General features: G+C 42.8%; 1 protein-coding gene across 2 annotated transcripts; it reads right to left on the minus strand.

Moving 5' to 3' along the window:
- zdhhc1 (zDHHC palmitoyltransferase 1) lies at positions 1–24718 on the minus strand. 2 transcript variants are annotated; one of them, XM_079497945.1, is made up of 12 exons: positions 24353–24718; positions 22591–22655; positions 20914–21149; positions 19855–20030; positions 18862–18963; positions 16777–16901; positions 11230–11385; positions 8380–8492; positions 6370–6458; positions 5820–5946; positions 3752–3881; positions 1–3263 (listed from the first exon to the last, which is right to left on the minus strand). In XM_079497945.1, exons 3-12 carry the CDS (start codon positions 21130–21132, stop codon positions 2809–2811), a joined length of 1692 nt encoding a protein of 563 aa, XP_079354071.1. In that variant the 5' UTR covers positions 21133–21149; positions 22591–22655; positions 24353–24718; the 3' UTR covers positions 1–2808. The 2 variants fall into 2 exon arrangements, with proteins under 2 accessions (XP_079354071.1, XP_079354070.1); XM_079497944.1 differs by having other exon boundaries at positions 1–3266.
- Positions 24719–24920: the final 202 nt, after the last annotated feature.

A 24920-nucleotide genomic window follows, 5' to 3' on the forward strand; every position in this document is an offset into this window, starting at 1 on the left:
CTCAATCCTCTTACTATAGCCTATAAATAGGATGACTAAACATAGTACAAATCTAAAATGTTTTAATAAGTGTTTTGGAAGAAATTGTCCTACACAGTTAAAATTTAAATTAAATTAACTAATCTTAGATTAGCTCTAAACTTGGTTTAATTGAATCCTTGTTGGTGCAACCCAGCCAATTAAAATACAGATTGTACACAAGATTTGTTAACCTTTGGCATCCAACATTAAATATGAATAAATAAGTGCATAAATACAAAAAGTGTTCAGTCTTTTTTTTTTTTTTGTGCAACGCCACATACAGGTGATCAATCATACTCAGTCAGAACAGATTCAAGATTAACAAACATCTCCACCTACAGGCTGATCAGGTATTGCGCTAATCTTGAGGCTTGAGAAGTGTACTTGTGACCAGAGAGCTGGGTGCCTGGTTCAAATCCCCAGACCAGGTGAGCTGGGAAAGTGAACAAAAAAAAGCATTCTCCTCTCTGTCAAAGTAGCCTTTAGGCAAGGCACTTAAACCCCAACTGCTCAAGTAGAGCGGTTCACAAACTAGCAGTAGAACACTGTGGTTATATAAGAGACCAGTAGAAGAATATTGTTGCACTCAGGGACATGCACACACAGACATCAAAGGGGGCTTCAGCCCCTGCCCTTCTACCCGTCTGTAAAAAAACTGCATTTACTACGGTGAAAGAAATGCAAATGCCACTCCTTTCCATGCCAGCATTCGGGAGAATTGCTTTTTTTCCGAACTCTCTAATACATCCATACATCTCCACTAGCTAAAGAGTGCTGTGTTGCGCCCACGGAAATAGCTGATCTACAAGCTCTCAGCGCGTCGCAGTGCGACGCGCTAGATCTGCTATTTTTGTCCAAAGGTGCCCTCTTTCTATGGGATTTCAGCCCCTTCTCCTCTAACACTCTCTGCACGTCCCTGGTTGCACTGGGCAGGTCCCACATCAACAGTAGGATACTGTGTTTGTATGAATTAGTGTGCATGTATAGCCAGGGCCGGATCTACCATATGGGCACTTTGGGCACCAGGGGCCCAAAGTGCCCAAAGCTCCACAGAAAATTTCCCTGCTAATCCGAATGAAATAAATGGTGTCTAAAAAGATTAGTGTTTTATTGTTGGTGAGAAGGGCAGCTGAAAAGTGCAATTGTGTGTAAAGCAGCAACAATGCGCTAGATTGGCTGTCACTCTGGGGGGGTGGGGGGGGTAGGCGACCGGAAATAGGCCAATATAACGGCATAAAACTGCCCCAAAACGGCTCCAAAACAGCAAAAACGTTGCGCGTGCGTGAAGGGGGGCCCTTCGAGCTTCAGTGCCCAGGGGCCCTCAGAAGTGTTAATCCGGCCCTGTGTATAGCAGGTTGTTGCTGCTTGTTTTGATTTTTTTATTACGCTGCCTGTGGTAAAGCATGGTCCAGTCATTTTGGATAGAAAAGGTCAAACGTCATGTCAAGTTCAAGGACGTTATCAATATAACTCAAGTGTGTCCTTGATATGGCCAGACGTTCATGAAACTTGGTGGGAATGATCTGTAGGCTGTATACCCTGAAGAGATGAGAGTCACTTTTGGGCTGAAAACGTTAAAAAAGTCAAGGTTTAAAATCAAGAGACATAGAACAGGAGTTGGTGCAGGCAGCGTTCTGATCCACTGGTGCATTTCTGCAGTGTACTGTTTATAAACAGAGGTGGATGAAAGACCAATTTATTGCAGAAGACCTACAGCAGGGGTTCTCAACCCGTGGGTCGCGACCCCTCGGGGGGTCGCCAAATTATTTTGGGGGGTCCCCAAAATATTTTCCAAGAAAAAAAAGATTCATAGCGCGCCACTCGGTGGCACGCTATGAGCTTGTAGATCTGCTATTTTTCAATAGCTAAATTATAACAATGCTTAAAACATCAAAAGGGGTTCCCACCCAAAATGGTTTAAGGTTATTGTGGCAGTAAATTTATATTGGGGGTCGGGAGGGGGCGGGGCGGGGGTCCCGAGACATTGCCAAAGCATTTCCGGGGGTCCCCGGCCAAAAACGTTGAGAACCCCTGACCTACAGTACGAGATAAATGTGCAGATATTGTCCTGAGGCAGCGCTGGTCGCTGCCATGAGTCATATTTAATTTAATTTCACCACTAGCAGTGTCGTGTTTTAATTGTATACCATGGTACAAGCTGCATTTGCTTTGGATGTTAGGATGGATGGATACAGTATGTCTGCTTAAATTTCATCCATTTGGGTCCATTTGGGTCAACATTGTTGCTGTTCATTGCTGCTTTGGTTTCTTGGGTTTAGGTAGTGTGCTGTGCACACAGGTAATGTGATTGCATTGTGTATTCAGTTAGTTCTGGTAGGGTTTGTATGCACCAATATTCTATTAACTGCGTATGTACTGGTAAAATACAGTAGAACAGCAGCTTGACCATTGTTCTTGGCCTTGTTCTGTAGACATGTAAATATTATGTAATTTGATATTGAGTAAAATGTTTTGGTGTCCGCAGGGTCTTTGTTTCACTACTTTGCGGTCAGCGTCTATAATTCCCACTGTCCCAGAAAAAGGTATCCACATAAATTGATCAAACTACTACTGTGCAGTAGTGCACATAATTGTGTTTTTTCATTTTTCATAGAATAGTAAATGGAGTGGAAATGTAATTTTGGCGAATTTCAGTACATTACAGTTTGGCGTCGCCAACTGACAGATCCAGACAAAGAGTTTGGGCTGCGGCCTACACACACTCTCACGCCAAGTTCCTTTTTATACGCACTGTGTGTGCGAGAAAACACTGCGTATGCAAACCTTTCAGTACGTGCGCACGGTTTCTATATGAGGCCCCACCATGTCAGCGTGGTGGGGACCCAGGCTCAGGGTCTGGTCTCTGGGACGGAGCGGTTGACCACTGGTCCGGCTGACAAACACAGAAGGGGGCTGAGAGGACAGCCGACCTTTACTTCTCGCAGAGGACGAGGTCAGCTTCCGTTTTGTCCTCGGGAAGGGGGAGGGCGGCGCGACCGGAGCGCACGCCGGCCGCGGCGCCCTCTGGTGGTCCCTGGTGTGAGCGGAGCTCACGGCGGAGGAGGAGGAGCCTAACCTGGCCAAGACTACGGGGATTTCCTCCAGAGACTCGGCAGACGAAGAGTGGTAATCGGCAGGCGGGCCGGCTGGCAGGGGAGGCAGGGATGCCCTCAGAGGAAAGGCAGGGAAAGGAAGCCGCTGGCTCGGCGGCGGCACAGAAACCAGCGGTAAACTGCCAGAGTCTACTGGGGAGAGGATAGAGAGAGACGGAGAAAATGAGAGGAAAAAGAGGAGGGGGAGACAGAGAGATAATTGTGAACGCAGTGAGCACTAACTATGAGACATAGCAGAACATGTCTGTGTGTGTGTCTGTCTGTCTGTGTGTGTGTCACGCTGTAACACCACCCGCCCGCCACCAGAGGGCGCAGCTGTATCACACACAAAAAACACACACAACACAAAAGAAAACACACATGCACGCACACATACACACACTAAACAAATAACTTAAAAAAAACTTAACTTAAAAAAAAAAATTAAAAAACGACGTAATTTATTCTAATTGTTGTTATTGCAATTTACGAGCTGCGTTCGCTTCCCGCGTCCGCGCGTCTTACTTGTAGTGAAAGGGATAATTATACAAAGGACATGTATGAATGTGTGGGTATACAGTATGTGCATACAGTATGTACCTACAGTACTGTATACTGTGCGTGCGTGTGTGACTTACTGGTACTAGGATTCTTCTGAGTCCTGTGCTCTATGGTCCTGTGGTGTCGAAGGTCACCGGTGGTCTCCATCGCAACTTCATCAACCATGTTGACTTCAGCAGGAACTTTATGTACCTTCCTCTTCTTCTTCTGAAAATAAACCAGGTCAAAAGCTTACAAACCAAGGCACAGACATTTAAATTAAATAATTACAGACCTATACAGCCATATTGCCTTTCATATCCAATACTATTCAATAAAGTAACCTCTGAGAAGCTCCAAGATGTTATTGAAGGACTTATAACCTTCAATAAAACCTTCAATCTGTTTATCATGGAAAACATGGTATAGCGCGTTTCCGAGTTGCTCATGAACATTCTAATGTGATGTATCCTGGTAAAGGTGTATATAACATATTGTCACGATTGATCATACAGCCTACTTGATTAGTTTATACTTTTTTAGATGATGGTGTCATGCGCTAGCTCACCATGTGTTGCATTTCTCTCCCGCCCCGACCTCACCAAAGTTATCCACGCTTTAATTTACTCCCGTGTAGACTACTGTAATTCCCTATACTCCTGCCTCTCAAAAAAATCCATCAACCGGTTACAACTCATTCAAAATACTGCAGCTCGCCTCCTAACAGGCTCCAGAAAATTCACATCACCCCTATCCTGGCCACCCTACATTGGCTGCCTGTCTCATACAGAATCAATTTTAAAATACTTGTATTTACCATCAAAGCTAGATCCGGACTTGCTCCATCTTATATTTCTGACCTACTCGACCCCTACGAGCCAGCTCGCGAGCTAAGATCATCCGGCACAGCCCTTCTATCAATCAAATCAGGCTGCAAAAAAACTGTAGGCGACCGGGCATTCGCTATCCGTGCACCGTCTCTCTGGAATGCCCTGCCCCTAGAGATCAGGCTTGCCGAGTCTGTGCCCCGTTTCAAATCACTCCTTAAGACTCATTTCTACAAAGCTGCATTCGACCCCCTACCCTTGTGATTTGTGATTTTTTTTTTCTGTTGTTATTTTGTGCATTATTGACAATGTATTTTATTCTATAGTCTGCCTCCTTGCTATGTCTTTATATATGTTTCTCTGTTAAAGCACTTTGTGACTGGTTCTTAAAAGGTGCTATACAAATAAAGCTTTATTATTATTATTATTATTATTGTGAGCTTGTAGATCGGCTATTTTCAGGATGAAAAAAAAGGCTATGAATTAAGACTTTAGAATAATCTAGGCACTTCCAGCAATACTCTGAGGTCTCGACCTCCCTTTTGGTAATTTGGTAAATTGGAATTTGGTCATTAAATGATTAGGCATTACACAAATTTTGTGTAATGCCTAATGACTATTTGTGAGATTGAAGACTGGAATAGCATCCCTATTATGGGGCTAACATTCGGTACTGAAGATACTTAGGGCAGTATTATGCGTGTCTTAAGTACCAGGTCTTATTACTTAACTTAAGACCTGGAGGCGTGGTCAATGGCATTGATCACGCCTCCAGGTCTTAAGTTAAGTAATAAGACCTGGTACTTAAGACACGCATAATACTGCCCTTAGTGTAGTGCGACTACAAACTGCAAAAACAAGCGGTAGCCTAGTATAGAGGCTTTTGGAATCCGGTCAAGTATAGGGTTTAAGTGGACATGAATTCCCTACAGATGAACCCACACTCAATCCTGAAATCCGGGCTGAAATAAAATGTGTGCCGCGGTAAGTGTTTGTAGCCTGGCTAATAAGCCAGACTCAAATCACACTGTCGTGTGGTATTTGAGTCTGGAGATGCTGTGTATGGATCTTGTTTCCCGGGGGGTGGGTTCAAACATTTTCTCTTTGACGCAATTGGTCAGAGCTACTGTCAGTCAAAGGTCTCAAGCATTGAATGTCACTGTACCAAAGCCCGCCCATATTGCATACCGTGTCCCGATTGGCCACACCAGTTCTCTGGTGTAGGAACTGGGCGTACAATTGAGCCTCTCCAGACCGTAATCCGCCGGCAGGCAATTTTTTTTTTGCCAACGGCTGATTCGGTCTGGCTTATTAGCCAGGCTAAAGTGTTTGGGGTTACCTGTCTCTGGGTGTTGTGGGCGTGATTGTGGGCGTGACTGAGGGCGTGGTCTGTCGACATAGTGTCCTGTAGCTCCTCCTCTCCAACATGACTCGACACACTTCTCACCCTGCCATTTCCATAGAAACTACCACACACACACACACACACACACACACACACACACACACACACACACACACACACACACACACACACACACACACACACACACACACACACACACACACACACACACACACACACACACACACACACACACACACACACACACACACACACAATGTATACAGTACATACACAGCATATCCAATATTGACAAGTTTGAACGTGATTTGTCACTTATAAAACATCTGGGTTTCCGAGGCTACTTATAATGTGGTTTGTAATATCATTTGTCATATTTTTCCTGCTCGGTTATACGGACAGCAGTGTGAGATGGTAAATACAGCATTATTGTTTGTTATACATATCGTAGACTAAAAAGCAAAAATAGTGAATAACGTGCATTATTGTTAGTATGGGTTCTACTTTCAGCATAATAACTTACTCTGTCGCCCCCTGTGCTGCCATAGTGGTAGTGTTCTCTACTTCCATGTCTGGGTTGGTATATCCCAGAGATCCCGAGTAGCTTCCCTCCTGCCACAGAAACCACACAAGATGGAGTGATGCCGTGATTTTTGTACTTTTTTCTGTTTTGTATGTGTCTATGGACAAAATATTACTCTAACCCATTTAATCTTCAAAATCCTCCAATCTATTTTGACGATTTTTCAAAAATAGCAGACCTACAAGCTCGTAGCGCGCCACTCGGTGGCGCGCTATGAGCTTGTAGATCTGCTATTTTTCAATAGCTAAATTATAACATCATGTTTAAAACACCAAAAGGGGTTCCCGCCCAAAATGGGCTAATAGACCCCCAGGTGTGGCTAGAATGTTGAAATATGTCTTCCCTGTGTATTTTTTGGTTTCTCAAAAGGCCCAATCGGGGCCCAGGTCAAAAGGCCCAATCGAAAGGACATATAGTGACATCACAATATCATCCCCTCCCCTAACCCCTCCCCCTTTATCATACAACAACAGCTGTGGATGCAGCTTCACCCATCACCATTATGTTTTATTACAATTTACAATTTAGGCATTTAGCAGACGCTCTTAATCCAGAGCGACTTACAATAAGCAAGAACAAAAAGCATGGGAATACATCACATATGTAAAAAGCATTTATCGCGAAACATGCGTAAGCTAAGAACGTGACTAGAACATATCTATATAATGACACTATACATATAAACTATAACTAGAACATATCTATATAATGACACTATACATATAAACTACACATATATGCTATACTATGCTGTACATATATACTATGAAGTGCTATGACTACTATACACTATATACTATGAAGTGCTATGACTACATACAATGCACTTATTGTGCTGTCTACATGACATGCTATAAGTCTGTTTCAAATGCTATATAAGTCTAAGAAGTGCTGTCTAAGGGGGGTAGGGTAAGTGCTATGGGCCATGATGGAGTCTGAAAAGGTGGGTTTTCAGACTACGGCGGAAGATCGGGAGTGATGCTGCAGTTCTGATTGCAACGGGAAGTGCATTCCACAGTTTTGGGGCCAGAAGGGAGAAGAGTTTGGGACGTGTGGAGCGTTGTCCCGGCGTTTTTAGTGAGGGTACTTCCAGCTTCCCTGCGTTGGCTGATCTGAGTGCGCGGGAGGGTTTGTAGGGTTCAATCATGCTGGCAAGATATGGGGGAGCCATACCTTTGGTTGCTTTAAATGCCAACATCAGAGTTTTGTATTCTGTGCGGGCAGCGACCGGGAGCCAGTGCAGGGAGCGGAGCAGGGGGGAGACATGTGAGAATTTTGGCTGGTTGAAGACCAAGCGAGCTGCGGCATTTTGGATCAGTTGGAGAGGCTTCAGTGCACATGCCGGTAGGCCAGTAAGGAGAGAGTTACAAAAGTCAAGTTTTGACAGGACTGTTGTCTGGATTAGGAGCTGGGATGATTCCTGGGTGAGGAACGGTCTAATTCGTCGTATGTTATAGAGTGTGAACCTACAACAGCCACAGCCACCAGTTCATTAGTATGCCTGGTGGGTGTGGCCACATAAAAACATACCTTTAACACTTTCTGTACACTTCTTTGAAAAATATATATTTTACATAATATGTAAAATATATATTTGAATATTATTTGAAGTGGATTTACCAGTAGTAACTCTCAGAGTTACAGACAGGGGCCATTTGGAACTCCCTCAACAAACCCACCTTTGAGAACAACTGGTTCATTATTGCTTGCTAATTGGTAAGAAATAGGAGGAGTAGTCCCAGTAGTAGCAACAGTAGAGATACTAGAAATAACAGTAACATTAGTAGTCGGAGTGTAGTAGCAATATAGCAAAAGGAACAAGTAGTTACAGTAGCAATAGTAGTGGCACTACCAGTAGTAATATTAGTATTATTATAAGTAGAGGTAGTAATAGTACTAGTCTAGCAGTTAGTAGTATAAGTATTAAGTAGTAGTATCTTTTTATTTTACCTTTAATATATTTAGTGCAGGTAGTCTAGTATCTGATTCTCCTTTAGTCCCTCTATGCTCCTGACGATGGCGCTGACGCACAATGTACTCATAGGTACTCAACCTGTTCCACACTGCAAGCGCCACACACACACACACACACACACACACACACACACACACACACACACACACACACACACACACACACACACACACACACACACACACACACACACACACACACACACACACACAGGTTTTTTTTTGCAACTGAAAGGCTGGAAAATGGAAATTAAGAGTTTACAAATAGTATGATAGTAGACATAGTACATGCATACATTTCTTTAATGATTATATCTGGTTTCAGTATTTATTTATGATGCATTTTCTCTATTATTAGGGTTATTGTAGCGGTCAATTTGTGTTGGGGGGCAGGACGGGGGTCGCGAGACATGGCCAAAGCATTTCCGGGGTTCCCCAGCCAAAAACCTTGAGAACCCCTGACTTAAAAGATGACACAGAATTGGCTGTTTTTTGGACGGCAAAAGCACGGTCACCCCTCGTGACTAGGTGTGTTTTGGGGGCCTCTATACAGATCTTGGGTTCCAATTGATTAGATTTTTTTTCCCAAAGGATAATTTTGTTGTAACCTTGGCACCCAAATCTTCAAAAATACGTTATGAATGAATAACTTGAAGCGGCACTATGTAACTTTTCTTAATGAATACAATGTAATGTTGTCCAACCTGTATGGTAGAGTATGTTAATACAATACAACTTAGATTATTTGGGTGGTTGTATTACGTATCCCTGCTCTTCTAATTGAGACCTATAGATCATATATAGATCTAGACCCAGGATTTTACATGAATGTTTTGACCTGATGGTCAAGATTCAATGTCTCCCCTGAGCAAGCAGGCAGGCTCCAAAATGTCATGGGAAACAGGGTTCAGAACCAGGGTAGTCATTGGTCTTTTTTTGCCAATGGGTTCCCAGATTCGTGCTATAGAGCACCGAAGTCTGACGTCAATAATCGGTAGACGGCGCAAATCCACGGGTTCAGGGCCGCTTTAAGGTAGCCTGGCTAATAAACCAGACCGAATCAGCCGTTGGCAAAAAAAAATTGCCTACCAGCGGATTACGGTCTGGCGAGGCTCAGTAGCACGCCTCTTTCCTACAACCGAGAACAGGTCAGACCAATCGGGACATGGTATGCAATATGGGCGGGCTTTGGTACAGTGACGTTCAATGCTTGAGACCTTTGACTGACAGTAGCTCTGACCAATTGCGTCAAAGAGAAAATGTTTGAACCCGCCCCCCGGGAAATGAAATCCAAGTGGAGCCAGCCCAGACTAATATACCGCGACAGTGTTGTGTGATATTAGTCTGGCTTATTAGCCAGGCTAGCTTTAAGGGTAGTGCGAATGGTGCGGCCGCACAGGGCCTCGCGCAGTCGAGGCCTCGCGCTAGGCAGTGTTTTTTTTTAAGAAACAATAATCGCATCGCAGCCCGTTCCGTCGCAGTTGATTTTTCACCTATTTAAGCTGCGGTCGGCTTGGAGCCGCCCCCCAGGGGGGCCTCCGACGGCCGCGCGTCGCCTCCTCCTCCCAACCGGCGTCACTTATTCAGCCTCCCGTTAAGCAACGCCCGGCCGTCCGGTCGTGGGGCCCCCTGTTGTCCCCCTTTGCGCTGCGCAGTGCCGTGCTAGCTTGCGCTGCAGAATTAGAGCAGATCTACAAGCTCACAATGCGTTGCAGCGCGACGCGTTGTGAGCTTGGAGATCGGCCGCGCAACGCAGTCGAATTATACACACACTGGAAACGAAACAAAAACATGTAGGCTAGTTGAGTGCACAACCGCTCCCGGTCACAAACAAAACGACTTGGCAGTCGGCACTCGAGTGAAGTGAAAAGGTATGCCATCATGTCATGTAGGACTGTGTGTGGACAAAAAAGGTTTTATTTCAAATAATTAGTCACACATGACTATGCGTGAGAGAGAGAGAGAGGACCTCTCTCTCTCTCTCTCTCACGCAAAAGTAAGTATTAATTAATTAATTAATTCAAAAAATTCGCGCGCGCGCAGGGCCTCGCATTTCTCCCAGACGCCTCTGCACGGGTTCATGTACTTTTTATTTGCATTGTAATCCCCATAGGGGGATTTTAGATCGACTCATATAAGAACTGTGTTTGAAAAATAAACAAATCATCCAGGCCGCTTCACTCATATGGACATGAAGAATCAACTGACTGAGAGAAAACGCTATTGTTACTGCTACTGAATTAGTAAAATTTTCGCTAGAAACAGACTGTATCATATATGAGTGACTGACTGTCATAAACGATACAGAGACACCTCCCTGACAATTACGCCGAGTTTGTTTATTTTTGGACCACAACGCTTATAGTAGACGATATTAAGATCACCCCATGTTATTCTCTGTAGAGAAATTACTTCCGTGAACCAGGGGAGCGAGTGACGTCAGGACTTCGGCGCTCTATAGAGACAATCATCAGGAATGTAACTGTCCAGTACTTATGTAAATGAAAGCACAGTAGATGGCCCAGTAATGCAGCAGACAGGAGACCCAGTATACTTACTGAGGTATATATGAAAGCACAGTAGATGTCCCAGTAATGCAGCAGACAGGAGACCCAGTATACGTACTGAGGTATATATGAAAGCACAGTAGATGTCCCAGTAATGCAGCAGACAGGAGACCCAGTATACTTACTGAGGTATATATGAAAGCACAGTAGATGTCCCAGTAATGCAGCAGACAGGAGACCCAGTATACTTACTGAGGTATATATGAAAGCACAGTAGATGTCCCAGTAATGCAGCAGACAGGAGACCCAGTATACTTACTGAGGTATATATGAAAGCACAGTAGATGTCCCAGTAATGCAGCAGACAGGAGACCCAGGGCAACAGTGACCGCTGCCAGCACAGGGATAGCAGCTCCTGCTGTAGTCACTGGAGCTACAGGCAAGAACACAAACCATACACCAGTCTCATTACGTACTACACACACACACACACACACACACACACACACACACACACACACACACACACACACACACACACACACACACACACACACACACACACACACACACACACACACACACACACACACACACACACACACACGCACACACTTAGTGTTGGTGTTGATGATAATCTAATAACTAATAATTCTAGATACCACATCCTCAACTTGCGAGGACAAAATGTGTCCTCCAGATATTGTGCGTTGTGATTGGCTGGAAGGTGTGTCATTCTGCACTGTGATTGGCTGAGCATCGCATAACGGGTGCACCACATGAGCCAATATAAGTGGTGGGGGAGAGAGAGCGGGAGAGAGACAGTGTTTCCACACCTGAGCGGAAAATGTCCAACTGCCGTGGACAGAAGAAGCTGTGTTTTACGTCATTTCCGAGTTTTTAGACAGCTGGCGGATGGAAAAGAAGCTCCACCTCCGCGGCTGACTGCCACGACGGACAGATTCCCGGGAACGCTCTCCTCCGTGGCAGTCAGCCGCGGGGGTGGAGCTTCATTTCCATCCACCAGCTGTCTAAAAACCCGGAAAAGAAGCTGCGGACAGCCGAAAACGTCCGCGGCTCCGTGGTAGATCTGGCTACAGCTAGAGAGAGAGAGAGAGTGAGAGAGAGAGAGAGAGAGAGAGAGAGAGAGAGAGAGAGAGAGAGAGAGAGAGAGAGAGAGAGAGAGAGAGAGAGAGAGAGAGAGAATGAGAGAATGAGAGAGAGAGAATGAGAATGAGAGAGAGAGAATGAGAATGAGAGAGAGAGAGGGGGGGGGGGGGATCTTCTAATCTAGCCTACCGATTACAGATGTTTTAACCAATATTTTGGTCAAACATGCATCATTACACATCATCTCATTCTGGCCAATCACAATTTGTGTCATCACTTTTCCATCTTCCACTTTTCTGCCCTGGCCCAGGTCTTCCTGGCTTCTTCCTGAAAGCTGAAAGCCTTTGAGTCAAAAATCCCAAATCAGCCAATCCTAATCATTATCATACAACAGCCACGGGCGTAGCTTAAGAGGTCCAAGTATTGTATCTCTCGAGTATTGCGCAATGTCTGACATCTCTCTCTACCGGCCACAACCGGTGTCCCCCGTGGCACAATCATTATGCGATGCTCGACCAATGGCACATCTCCCAGTGACCGGCCAATCACAATTTGCGTCCTCACTTTTGTCTTCAATGTGTGTGTTTACACAAACACGGAAAGCTGGACATAGGAGGGGCTAGGGCCCCTCAAAAAGTACACAATTATATATTTAAACATTCTATGAATATATTTAATTTGGAATATACAACGAACAAGCATAATTGTTTTTTATCTCGGTTATAATGACATACTCAACATATCATATGGATGATACTGTAGGTTGAAAGTGGTTAAAATCAGGACACACTGGCTGCATAATTGCCAATAACGATGCCATCGTTATTTATTGATAACGATGATGACACACAAACCCAGTGCAGATATTTAGTGCCAGAATATAAGCTTGACTCCTATCAATATTATTATTATCCTTTTAAATTATCGTAATTTGTTTTATACTTTCAGCTGAAGGAAAAATATCTACACATCTTCCAAGCTCCCAGAATAACTATTACGTCGGAGTACAACATTTTGACCTACTTGTACTCCAGTCTAATAAAGTTATTCTGAGAGCTTCGAAGACAGCGAGTGCATATATTTCCTTTCAGCTTTACGTGTGCTTTTTATCCAGCACCCGTCAACGTTATTTTGGGATGAACGTGCACCTCTTGAACTGCACTTGTTTTTATACTTTTACTTTTACATTTTTCCTGTGTTTCAACCCGATTTGATTGATTGAAACAGTTTGTAGAATAAGCACAGTTCAATACAAGGTCTGCTAAGAGCATTAAAAAAACAGAGAAAGCACTATGGCTTGTTTCCATTGGGGTCCTCCATTTTCAATTCATCTGAACCTTTTTTGACACAAATACAGTACTGTGCAATAAAACATGGTTCTTCGCATGTGTGATGCTCAGCAGTGGAAATGGCAATAGCGCTATAAAGGACTAATGCAGCTAATTCAAAGTAATTGGTGTCAAACTTGGTGTCAGGCTTGAATTATAAGATGGCTGCACTTTTTCTTTAAAGCTGCTATAAGCAATAATATGTAAAAAATTTAATTACCTTTTTCTTTTTTTGGTATTCAGACAGCCAGCAATGGGTAGAACGCTCCCAAAAATAATGTAGTCTCTGTGACACATCTAGGGGCCGCAATCTGCATTAAAACATGTTCCTAGAAGCTTTGTCATTGGTCAAAAAAAACCCGGTCGCAATGACTAACCAAATCGGGAAGTAGACAGGCAAATCGACCAATTACAAAGCTTCTAGGAAAATCTTTGAATGCAGATTGCGGCCCCTAGATGTGTCACAGAGACTAAATAGTTTGGGGAGCGTTCTACCCATTGCTGGCTGTCTGAATAAAAAAAATAAGTCATTAAAATGTTGACATATTATTGCTTATAGCAGCTTTTAGCGACACTAGTGTAACATGTTGTTCAACGTGTTTGGCAAAAGCATGCATCCTGGTACAGGAGGTACAAGCATGACATTGTGCTATATGTGGACTTACATGTATTAAAGTTACACTATGCCTATAGAGCGTCGCAGTCCCGCCTCCTACCCTGGACCAGGAAATGAAACCCAATGCATTATTCTCATAGACATTTCTTAAAGTATTTATTTAAAGACGGTTACGCCGCGGACAAAGCCAACTCGAGTCGTGACAACTCATGACAACACAAACAATATTTTGGACCAAACAAATAATTACAAAGAAGAAAAACAACAAAAAAAGTGTTGTAACCTGCCGTTTTTTTCTTCTTTCTAATTATTTGTTTGGTCCAAAATATTGTTTGTGTTGTCATGAGTTGTCACGAATCGAGTTGGCTTTGTCCGTGGCGTAACCGTCTTTAAATAAATACTTTAAGAAATGTCTATGAGAATAATGCATTGGGTTTCATTTCCTGGTCCAGGGTAGGAGGCGGGACTGCGACGCTCTATAGCTAGCTATTGCTTTTAACAGAAAAAGCAACACAGATTCTCACATGGCGAATGCAGAAGTCTTTATGATAACAAAAATCACACCCGTGTGAAGTGAGGGGCGCAAATATATTAAAGTCTAACTCATGTTGATTAGGTGATGTAAAACAAACGGTGCCAACACAAACATTAAACGCCATTAACAATTAAGGGACAATATGACATAATGAGGCACATTAGGACGTAAACTTTCCCTTCGTTGTCAATGGCGTTTACAAAACAAGCATTAAACCTGTATATAGGAGGGGGTAGCGCCCCTCAAAAACTATAATGAATAATAATAATGAATTGCATTTTTATAGCGCTTTTCCAAGTGCTCAAAGCGCTTTACAATGGTTCATTCATTCATACATTGGGAGGTGAAGCGGCAAACACTCACTTCCCACTTTCACACACCAATGGTGGCAAGCTTACACCTACCGACTCATTGGAGGCACTGTAGGGTTCAGTGTCTTGCCCAAGGACACTTCGACATGTGGACAGGAGGAGCCGGGATTCGAACCGCCGACCCAGGGATCATTGGACGACCTGCTCTACCTCCTGAGCCACAGCCGCCCCCTATACTATATACTATACTATATTCAAAGTACAGTAAAATGCGATGAATTATATTAAATCAGTACAGTCAATGGTACTCAGGGAATCAGCATGTTCCCTGCTGGCTATAGCTATCAGGTGAAAGAGGGGACTGTACTGTACAGTATGTACACGTACAATTGGAAAACATTAATTTCTTTCCTGAAAAAAAGGAACAGTTTTGGACATAAATGCGATGATATGTCGGGGAGTCGGGGACATATTGTTTGTATCCTGCGCGTCCCGTTTGATTGTTTCACACATGCAGGCCATGTCATGTCCCATGACAGAAATTCTTCAAACTATTTGTCTGACATATCAAAAAGTGAGACCCGGTTCTCTGTGGATAACTTCCACTGAAGAGAAGTGACTGATAAGCCATTAATATCTATTTGTATTGTGGATGAAAGTGGATGGAAGTGTTATTACTTTCATTGTTAGTAGTCACATCTGATGAGATGTCAACACTCAAACTTGAGCAATACTGTCTGGTAGTAAATCTAAAGGGGGTTGCTCCCAAGCTATGATGCTCAATTCACATAATCCGAATTATGTTATTTTGCCAACTACTCTACAACTGTGCTGTTCTCAAAAACAAAGGGGAGGCAGGAAGTATCGGTCGAGGGACCGCGGAGACCACTCCGCGTCGGGGCCTATACTGACGTCTTGTTACACCACTGACCAAACCTCTTCCTCTAGCATTAAATGTCTTCTACATCCTGACAGCTTTCTGAAAAAGCTATGTTTCTATGTCAGTGGTTCTTCGATTTTTCAAAAATAGCAGACCTACAAGCTCGTAGCGCTCCACTCGGTGGCGCGCTATGAGCTTGTAGATCTGCTATTTTTCAATAGCTAAAGCATAACATAATGCTAACACCAAAAGGGGTTCCCGCCCCAAAATGGGCTAGTCTGTGTAATAGTAAATAGTACACCCCAAGAAGAAAAATAATAACCACACAAACATGATTATTACCTCTGCAATGATTTATATTTCAGACTTTGGACATGTCTGCCCTAGGGCATGTGGGAGTATGGGCTGGTGGATGTTAGGTTTTGCCTTTGTTTTGTAATGTCTGCAACCTGTGTTGTGTTAAAAAAAGAGAAACAATGGCATGTTTATGTTGTTCATTTGGGCCCATATAGTAAGCAAACCTGGGCCACGAGAGACACCACAGAGACTAAAGCATGCAGAGTTGCCGTGTCGAACGTTGCTAAGTTTGCTTGAGCCAACTCAGCGCCGTCCGAGGTGCAACCTGACAGGCAAAGAATAGCTAGTAAATCCTCATCCCCCCAGAGTGCCGCGAGTAGGGAAGGTCACGAGCGATGGGGGGCATCACCAGCATTTACTCAAACGTGATGAGCATTCCTGACTCGCCACCAGTGTTGATTTCGTCGACGTCTAAAACTAAGACGAAAAATGTTCGTCGACTACCTTTTTTCACTGACGAAAACTAAATGGAAACTAAATGAAAACTAAGCTATGATGACTAAAACTACGACTAAATGTATTGACAATTTCGTCGACTAAATCACCTGTAGATCTATTAGTCGACTAAAATCTTATATTTAGTCGACTAAAACTAAACTAACACTCCACACATTCCAGGTGACTAAAATGTGACTAAAACTAAATGGGAACTATTCAAGAGACTAAAAACTAAAATTTGCTGCCAAAAACAACACTGACTCGCCACACTGCGTTCAGGATCCATCTTACCTAGGAAGTGTTTGTCTGAGCGGAGCTGGGTCGGATCCAGGAAGTACTGAATGAAGACATACGAGGAGTTCAGCAGAACCAGGCTTATCCCCACCAACGCCGAAATGACACTGTTCAGAAACATCCTGTATAGAGAGAAAATCAGACCTGTCTGAACCGAGTGGTGCGTGCGTGCGTGCGTGCGTGTGGGTGCGTGCGTGCGTGCGTGCGTGTGTGCTGGGTGAGCAGTCACATCGGATTATTGGTATGTCAGACTATTTGGGTGCCAGACTACGCGACTATTGGCTGTCAGACTCTTAGTACATTGGCATGTCAGACTATTGGTTGTCGGACTATTGGCTGTTGGACTATGTACACTGTACTGTACTGTACTGTACTGTACTGTACTGTACTGTACTGTACTGTACTGTACTGTACTGTACTGTACTGTACTGTACTGCCTCTCATCATGCACCTGTGCACAGTGTGACGATCAACAGCGCCACTTTGTCACCCGTTTGTACTATAAATAGACAGACACATTGCTGTTCATTACTGAAACAAAACTCAGCTTCCCATCATGCACCTGTGCACAGTGTGACGCTCAACAGTGCCACTTTGTCACCTGTTGGTACTCTAAACAGACAGACAGACAGACAGACAGACAGACAGACAGACAGACAGACAGACAGACAGACAGACAGACAGACAGACAGACAGACAGACAGACAGACAGTGAGTGCAGGAACACTGTAACGTCACGAAGATGCCAAAAGCCGCTCATGGCCGGCGTCTCTTCCTGGTTTTTAGACAGCTGGTGGATGGAAATGAAGCTCCAACCTACCCGGCAGAATGGTTGGAGCTTTTCCGGGAATCTGGCCGACGCGGCATTCTGCTGCGCGGGTGGACCTTCTTTTCCATCCACCAGCTGTCTAAAAACCAGGAAGGCCTGCTACGAGCAGCTTTTTGCCGAGCCTTGACGCCCAAGTGTGCTTACACCCAGACAGAGTGACAACCACACACAGACAGAGGGACAGCCATTGTTCCTTGGAGTGGCTGCACCACTCAAAAACAACTGACACCACTATTTGATGGGATGGCTCTCTGGGCCTTGGCTGCCATGCAGGGCTTGTGCGTTTTGTTTTGCCAGCCAGCCTCTGCAGAGTCAGATTAATTGACCGACTGATTAAAATAGTTTTATTAACCCATTTTGACCTGAGATCAGATTCTAAAAATGTCTTCTACATCCTGACAGTTTTCTGAAAAAGCTATGTTTCTGTCAGTCGTTCTTCGATTTTTCAAAAGTAGCAGACCTACAAGCTCATAGCGCGCCACTCGGTGGCGCGCTATGAGCTTGTAGATCTGCTATTTTTCAATAGCTAAAGCATAACATAATGCTAACACTAAAAGGGGTCCCCGCCCAAAATGGATTAATAGAAATAAAATGTGGAATGCAGTGTTAAATATGAGATGCATTATTTTCTTTTTGACTGATTACTACAGATTACTACTAAATGGCAGTGGAATAAAGTCTGGAGATGAGTGTGAAAACAGCACCTGAGAGCTGACACCGACAGACGGCTATACTATGATGCTAAAAATAGCCCGTGGCTCGATGTCTTTTTCAGCAACAAACCTTCTGCTATCCGATGGTTAGCTTTCTGCGCTAACAATTTGCAACCCGACGTGACAGTCCAAGTCCAAGAGAATTTCACGCATATCCAAAAATGATGAGCGTACAAAGTTTCGACCGAAATGGTCAATGGACTTCATCAGGTACATGATGTGACTCTCTGTATAACAGAGTTCTGAGGAAGAGCCGGGTCGCTTGAAATCTCACCAATTAACCCATTTTGGGGCGGGAACCCCTTTTGGTGTTAGCATTATGTTATGCTTTAGCTATTGAAAAATAGCAGATCTACAAGCTCATAGCGTGCCACCGAGTGGCGCGCTACAAGCTTGTAGGTCTGCTATTTTTGAAAAATCGAAGAACGACTGACATAGAAACATAGCTTTTTCAGAAAACTGTCAGGATGTAGAAGACATTTTTAAAATCTGATCTCAGGTCAAAATGGGTTAAATAAAGATGAAAATACTAGTACCCACTTGTAATTCCTGCTGCCCACACAGTTGTTCAGCCATCTGCAATGGTGATCGAAGCTGGCAACACACTTGTTGCAGGCACTGCAGTGCTTTGACTTGGGACCTCTGCAAACAGCAATTCAGACAACAATAAAACAACACATAGTATCCCGTGTATTGCTATAAATGTCCTAGGTTTAGAAGATGCCGCTCTTATAGGCCTCCTTTTCCCATCAAAAGAACTTTGGTTCTAGAACTGGTTCTGTTGCTAGATGCTTGAAAATGCTTCATTTTCAGTGGAAACACTCTGAACTGGTTTAACCCATTTTGGGCGGGAACCCCTTTTGGTGTTAGCATTATGTTATGCTTCAGCTATTTTTGAAAAATCGTGAAAATATTTATTTCAGAAAACTGGAGGATTTAGAAGATTTTTTTAAAATTTTGAGGTCATGCTTAAATGGGTTAATATTAGGCGGGGAAAAAATAACTGAACCGGTTCAACCCCGGTGGAAAAAGGGGCCTTATAGAGACAGACTGGGAGTCACCGGAGAAAAGGATGTAAATTAAGTCAAATCTTTGTTTTAATCCCAATTAGAATTAGTTCCGTGGATTTGTATTGTCACTTTCGCTACCAAGTGACAATACATGAAACCCACAGAACGCAGCGAATCAGGCTGGGACCCAGGCGTACAAGAGTACCGATCCGATAACAGCGTGTTCCAAATGGACCCAAATTGGTTCCATTTGTACACTCTCAGAGTTATGGGGGTCCTTGAAATTACCGTTGTTTGATACTGTTGATCTAGGAATAAAGAGATATATATAAAATAGTGAAGCATTCAAAATACAAAATGATTGATTACTGTAAATGACATATCATCATGTGATACATTATGTGGTATGGTAATGGCATATTCACCGATACCAATACCAGCATTTTAGGCAGTGTCGGCAGCTTTTCCGAAATACTGGTATCGGTATCTGAACTCTACTTGATTGTATTTGACGTCCACTCACACATCAACTTGACAGAGATAGCAGTGGCAGTTCTCAATGACATGGGCATGTTTGGTGCGGTCGAACATGGGAACCGGAGCCTTGTAGCTCTTGGCTCGCACGTTGGAGTCTGCCGGGTCGATGGACACTGCCATGAGGTGGACAAACAGGTGACATGCAAACATTATGCCAGTACACTGACACACACAGTTAAGGACCAGGAAAAAAAAGCACTGGAATGATGTCTGGTCTTACGCACCGCTCACTTCCGCTTTATATTTTACTCATGATCTTGATCAGAGCTTCCGTGCTCCAGACTGTATAACGGAAGCATTTGAAAATTGCGAGAGGCTTGGATGTCTACTTGGATGTCTGACGATGGAACCCACTGACGGGAACCCATGTTTGGGTTGTTGTTGTTGTTGCTAATGTTTTCAAGTTTTCCAGAAAACATAGGCGAGGATTTCTTAGTGAGGCGTTTTTAGAATGGTCTAAATGGGTTATAATAAAGAAAGGACATTGATAGAATACTCGATAAGTAAATAATCCATAGTTGTAGCCCTAAATGTCATAAGATTTTAGTCGACTAATTCTACACAAATTGACTAAAATGTATTTTGGCGGGCCTTGATGCCGTCGTAATGACTGATTTTACACTTGCTGAAAATAGCCGATCTACAAGGTCACAAGGTTGTGACCTTGTATATCTGCTATTTTCAGCATGAAACCAAGTGTAAAATGACTTATATCTCTTGTCCACTAGTCCCTTCCTAACATTTTTGTCTAGTTTTTATCCGTTGATGAAATTGTCAATATATTTAGCCTTAGCTTTAGTCATCGTAGCTTAGTTTTCATTTAGCTTCCGTTTGTCAGTGGAAAAAGGTAGTCGGCGAACATTTTTCGTCTTAGTCAACGAAAGTCGACTAAACAGTCGACGCACACTGCATGTGCGTGCAGTAACAACTAGAAGAAGGATGTCGAGTTCTGAAACCTGCACATATAGGAGAACTCTCTAAAGTCTAAAAACGATAAACTAAACATAATATAATGTCGACTCAGCACGTGTAATGAAAAGGATACGATGTATCCAGCCGGTATCCAGTGTGGAGGCAGCAGGGGTACAAATACTCCAAAGCCAGTAACGGCGAAGTAAAGATACAGGAGCCAAGCCAGTAGCTGGAAGGGGTGCGGCGGCCAGCTCCAACCGTTGGTTCGAGAACATAGGGGAAGGTCCGTCCTGCGCACCCCTCCCTCGCTCACGGGGGCTGTACGATTAGGGTTCCTACTGCACACATCCATGGGGGGGGTTGAGGGGTCTGGAATAGAACATCAGATAGAGCATCAAACACAAATGTAAGCTCTATCGGCCAAGTGGCATTATTACACACTGTATGTTATGTCCATTATTACACACTGTATGTTATGTCCATTATTACACAATGTATGTTATGTCCATTATTACACACCGTATGTTATGTTCATTATTACACACTGTATGTTATGTCCATTATTACACACTGTATGTTATGTCCATTATTACACACCGTATGTTATGTTCATTATTACACACTGTATGTTATGTCCATTATTACACACTGTATGTTATGTCCATTATTACACACTGTATGTTATGTCCATTATTACACACTGTATGTTATGTCCATTATTACACACTGTATGTTATGTCCATTATTACACACTGTATGTTATGTTCATTATTACACACTGTATGTTATGTCCATTATTACACACTGTATGTTATGTCCATTATTACACACTGTATGTTATGTCCATTATTACACACTGTATGTTATGTTCATTATTACACACTGTATGTTATGTCCATTATTACACACTGTATGTTATGTCCATTATTACACACTGTATGTTATGTTCATTATTACACACCGTATGTTATGTTCACTGGAAGAGAATATCAGAGAATGTTTATATTAATTTGTTTATCACGGTGGTACAAAATCCCATCCCAGTGTTTGCCTGACAACACCACTACAACGTGACTGAGTCCCACAACATTGGTTTCTTCGCATTCCTCCAATACATAATAATAATAATAATAATAATAAAAACCATCATCTTGATTAACTGCACTATTATTAACCCATTTAGTCCTGACGTCGAAATAAAAAAACGTTCACTCTGAAAGAATATATATTCAAAGATTTGTGCCGCATTTTCACGATTTTTCAAAAATAGCAGAAACTACAAGCTCCCGTCCAGAATGGGTTAACTGGACAACCATAATGATGATATTGACCACTGCAAATTCTAAAACAAAACAGTGAATCCTGTGTTTCATTCATTTCATTTTTTCCCCCCTGCTATGAATGTTTTTCCTATTTTAATCTGCGAAGCACATTGGGTTTCACTTGCTGTATGAAATGTGCTATATTGATTGATTGATTGATTGATTGATTGATTGATGCGGCTAAATCGATGAGATATACTTTATTAATCTCCGAAGGGAAATTGAGGAATTATAATTATATCTAAATCAAGTTACTCTTTGGAGAGAATTATTGTAATCAACATATAGCCGAGCTATGAACTTGTAGATCTGCTGTTTTTCATTAGCTATAACATAATGCTTAAAACACCAAAAGGGGTTCCCGCCCAAAATGGGTTTTAAGGCTATGGACCAGAGCTGGGGACCATCTGGAACCCCCTCAAGGACCACTGGTTGAGAACCACTGCATGTGGGAATATCATCTGTGGACAGACCATGCTGCTGCTTACCCCTTTAGCTCGGGTTAAAGGTATCCTCTGGGCTGGCCTGCGGCATCTCTGGGTGTGCTCCCTGACTTTAGAAAGAGAGAGGCAGTAATATCAGAGTGACTTACTTACATCACAATATGTCTGTCAGTTACTCACAAACATTACAAACAAGTTGAGTCTGACGGCCAAAGCAAGCTCGGGTCAATGTTCGTCTTCCTTTAGAGCAAACATTATAGCTAGAGAGCGAGAGAGCGAGATAGATAGATAGATAGATAGATAGATAGATAGATAGATAGATAGATAGATAGATAGATAGATAGATAGATAGATAGATAGATAGATAGATAGATAGATAGATAGATAGATAGATAGATAGATAGATAGATAGATAGATAGATAGATAGATAGATAGATAGATAGATAGATAGATAGATAGATAGATAGATAGATAGATAGATAGATAGATAGATAGATAGATAGAGAGAGAGAGAGAGAGAGAGAGAGAGAGAGAGAGAGAGAGAGAGAGAGAGAGAGATAGATAGATAGATAGATAGATAGATAGATAGATAGATAGATAGATAGATAGATAGATAGATAGATAGATAGATAGATAGATAGATAGATAGATAATCTATCTAGTAACCTGAACCTCTGTAAAACTGTCTGTGTTATCTGTAATACTGTTGTGAACCATGTATGCGGACGACTTGGTTATCATTTCCCCGTACAGTGCAGGCTTGCAGCAGCTTTTGAGGATTTGTTCCCAGTATGGTATTGATTTTAATATTAAGTATAATGCCAAGAAGAGTAGCATTCTGATTCTGTGCAAAGTAAAGAGGATGAAAAGGCAGTTTTTCCTAACTTTATTCTCAGTGATAACATTCTCCTTGTCTGCAGTGAGATTAAGTACCTCGGTCACTATATCTCTGATGACCCAGATGATAAAGACATTCATAGACAAAAGGTGCAAACTGTAAGCCCAGGCAAACATTTATTTATTTTTTAATATTTTCTATCCCACGATTTTGTAACCCATTTTTCATGGGGAGATCATTATTCCAACCAGTTCCTTTCCCCTCCATCAGGCGCCCCAGCTGGCCAGGGGGAGGCAGTTTAGAGACCAGGATTACTGCATGTTTTTTGTGAGGGTACCTACCCTAGGGGACACGGGGAGAACATGCAAACTCCACACAGAAAGGCCCTTTCGCCAGGCAAACATTTTAATGAGGACATTGCAAAATTGCTCTTCAGATGTCAAGGTATCATTGTTTAAAGCTTTCTGTACACCGTTGTAGGCAGCTCACCTGTGGAGTAACTACAAGGTGAGTAGCATTGCATATAATGATGCATTACGATTACTAGTGAGGGTACCACGATGGCACAGCGCCAGTCAGCTGTTTGTGAACTTGGGGGTGCCTATACCTGCAAAGGAAGCCCTTCTATAAGAAACTTTATGTACACATGTGTCGATTAGAGGAGTCTGACAACTGTGTCATCAGGATGTTAACCAACCCTGTGAAGAGTTCTAAATCGGTTCTCTTCCATGATTTGGAGACATTGGCGAAACTGCCTCTACAGGCTGTGAGCATATGTACTGTATGTATGCATGTATACATGCATGCATAATGTATAATGTATATTCATTTGTTTTATTATTTACTGTGTCTTATGTTTCTCTGTATGTGATCTGGACTGTGAGTCTGTAATAAAGATTGAATAATAGATAGATAGATAGATAGATAGATAGATAGATAGATAGATAGATAGATAGATAGATAGATACCTGATGTCGGCTGTCTGTCTGGCAGGGGCTAGAATCAAACGACACCAACCTGCAGATGAATCATTCATTGCATGAGAAAAAAGGCGACTTTACTCGTTTTCTGAGGACAATAATAGCCATGCATGCAGGTTAACCAGGTTAAGATAAACAGGTTTCGATAGAACTGTCAGCGTCATCGACTATAGCGTTTAGAACCACCATGCTAACGTTATGCTACTAGTAGGCTACTACTACTATATATCTAGGACTATAATAGGAGTTGACGTTAGAACGTTATTTAGTAAACGTCTGTGCCCCATTGGCTAGATAATTATTATCTAGTAACTTAGGACTTGCTGAAACGGCCAAATTCGTTTGATAGCGGTCGTTTTTGTGTCTTGATTTATTAACGCCGCCTATAGCTAACGGTAACTAGCCAGTTAGCTTAGTAGTAGCCGTCTCTTCTGTTTCCTTGGTAACGATCCCGGTCCAAGCTCCAATTGGTCACTTCGCCAGGCACCGCCCAGAGTGTAGAGTAGGAGAGTAGCGACACGCTTTGATCTCGCAGCAAAGCGGGTGCCAGCTGGAA

This window comes from Electrona antarctica (genome assembly GCF_951216825.1).
Source record: "Electrona antarctica genome assembly, chromosome: 3".
Classification (NCBI taxonomy): Eukaryota; Metazoa; Chordata; class Actinopteri; order Myctophiformes; family Myctophidae; genus Electrona; species Electrona antarctica.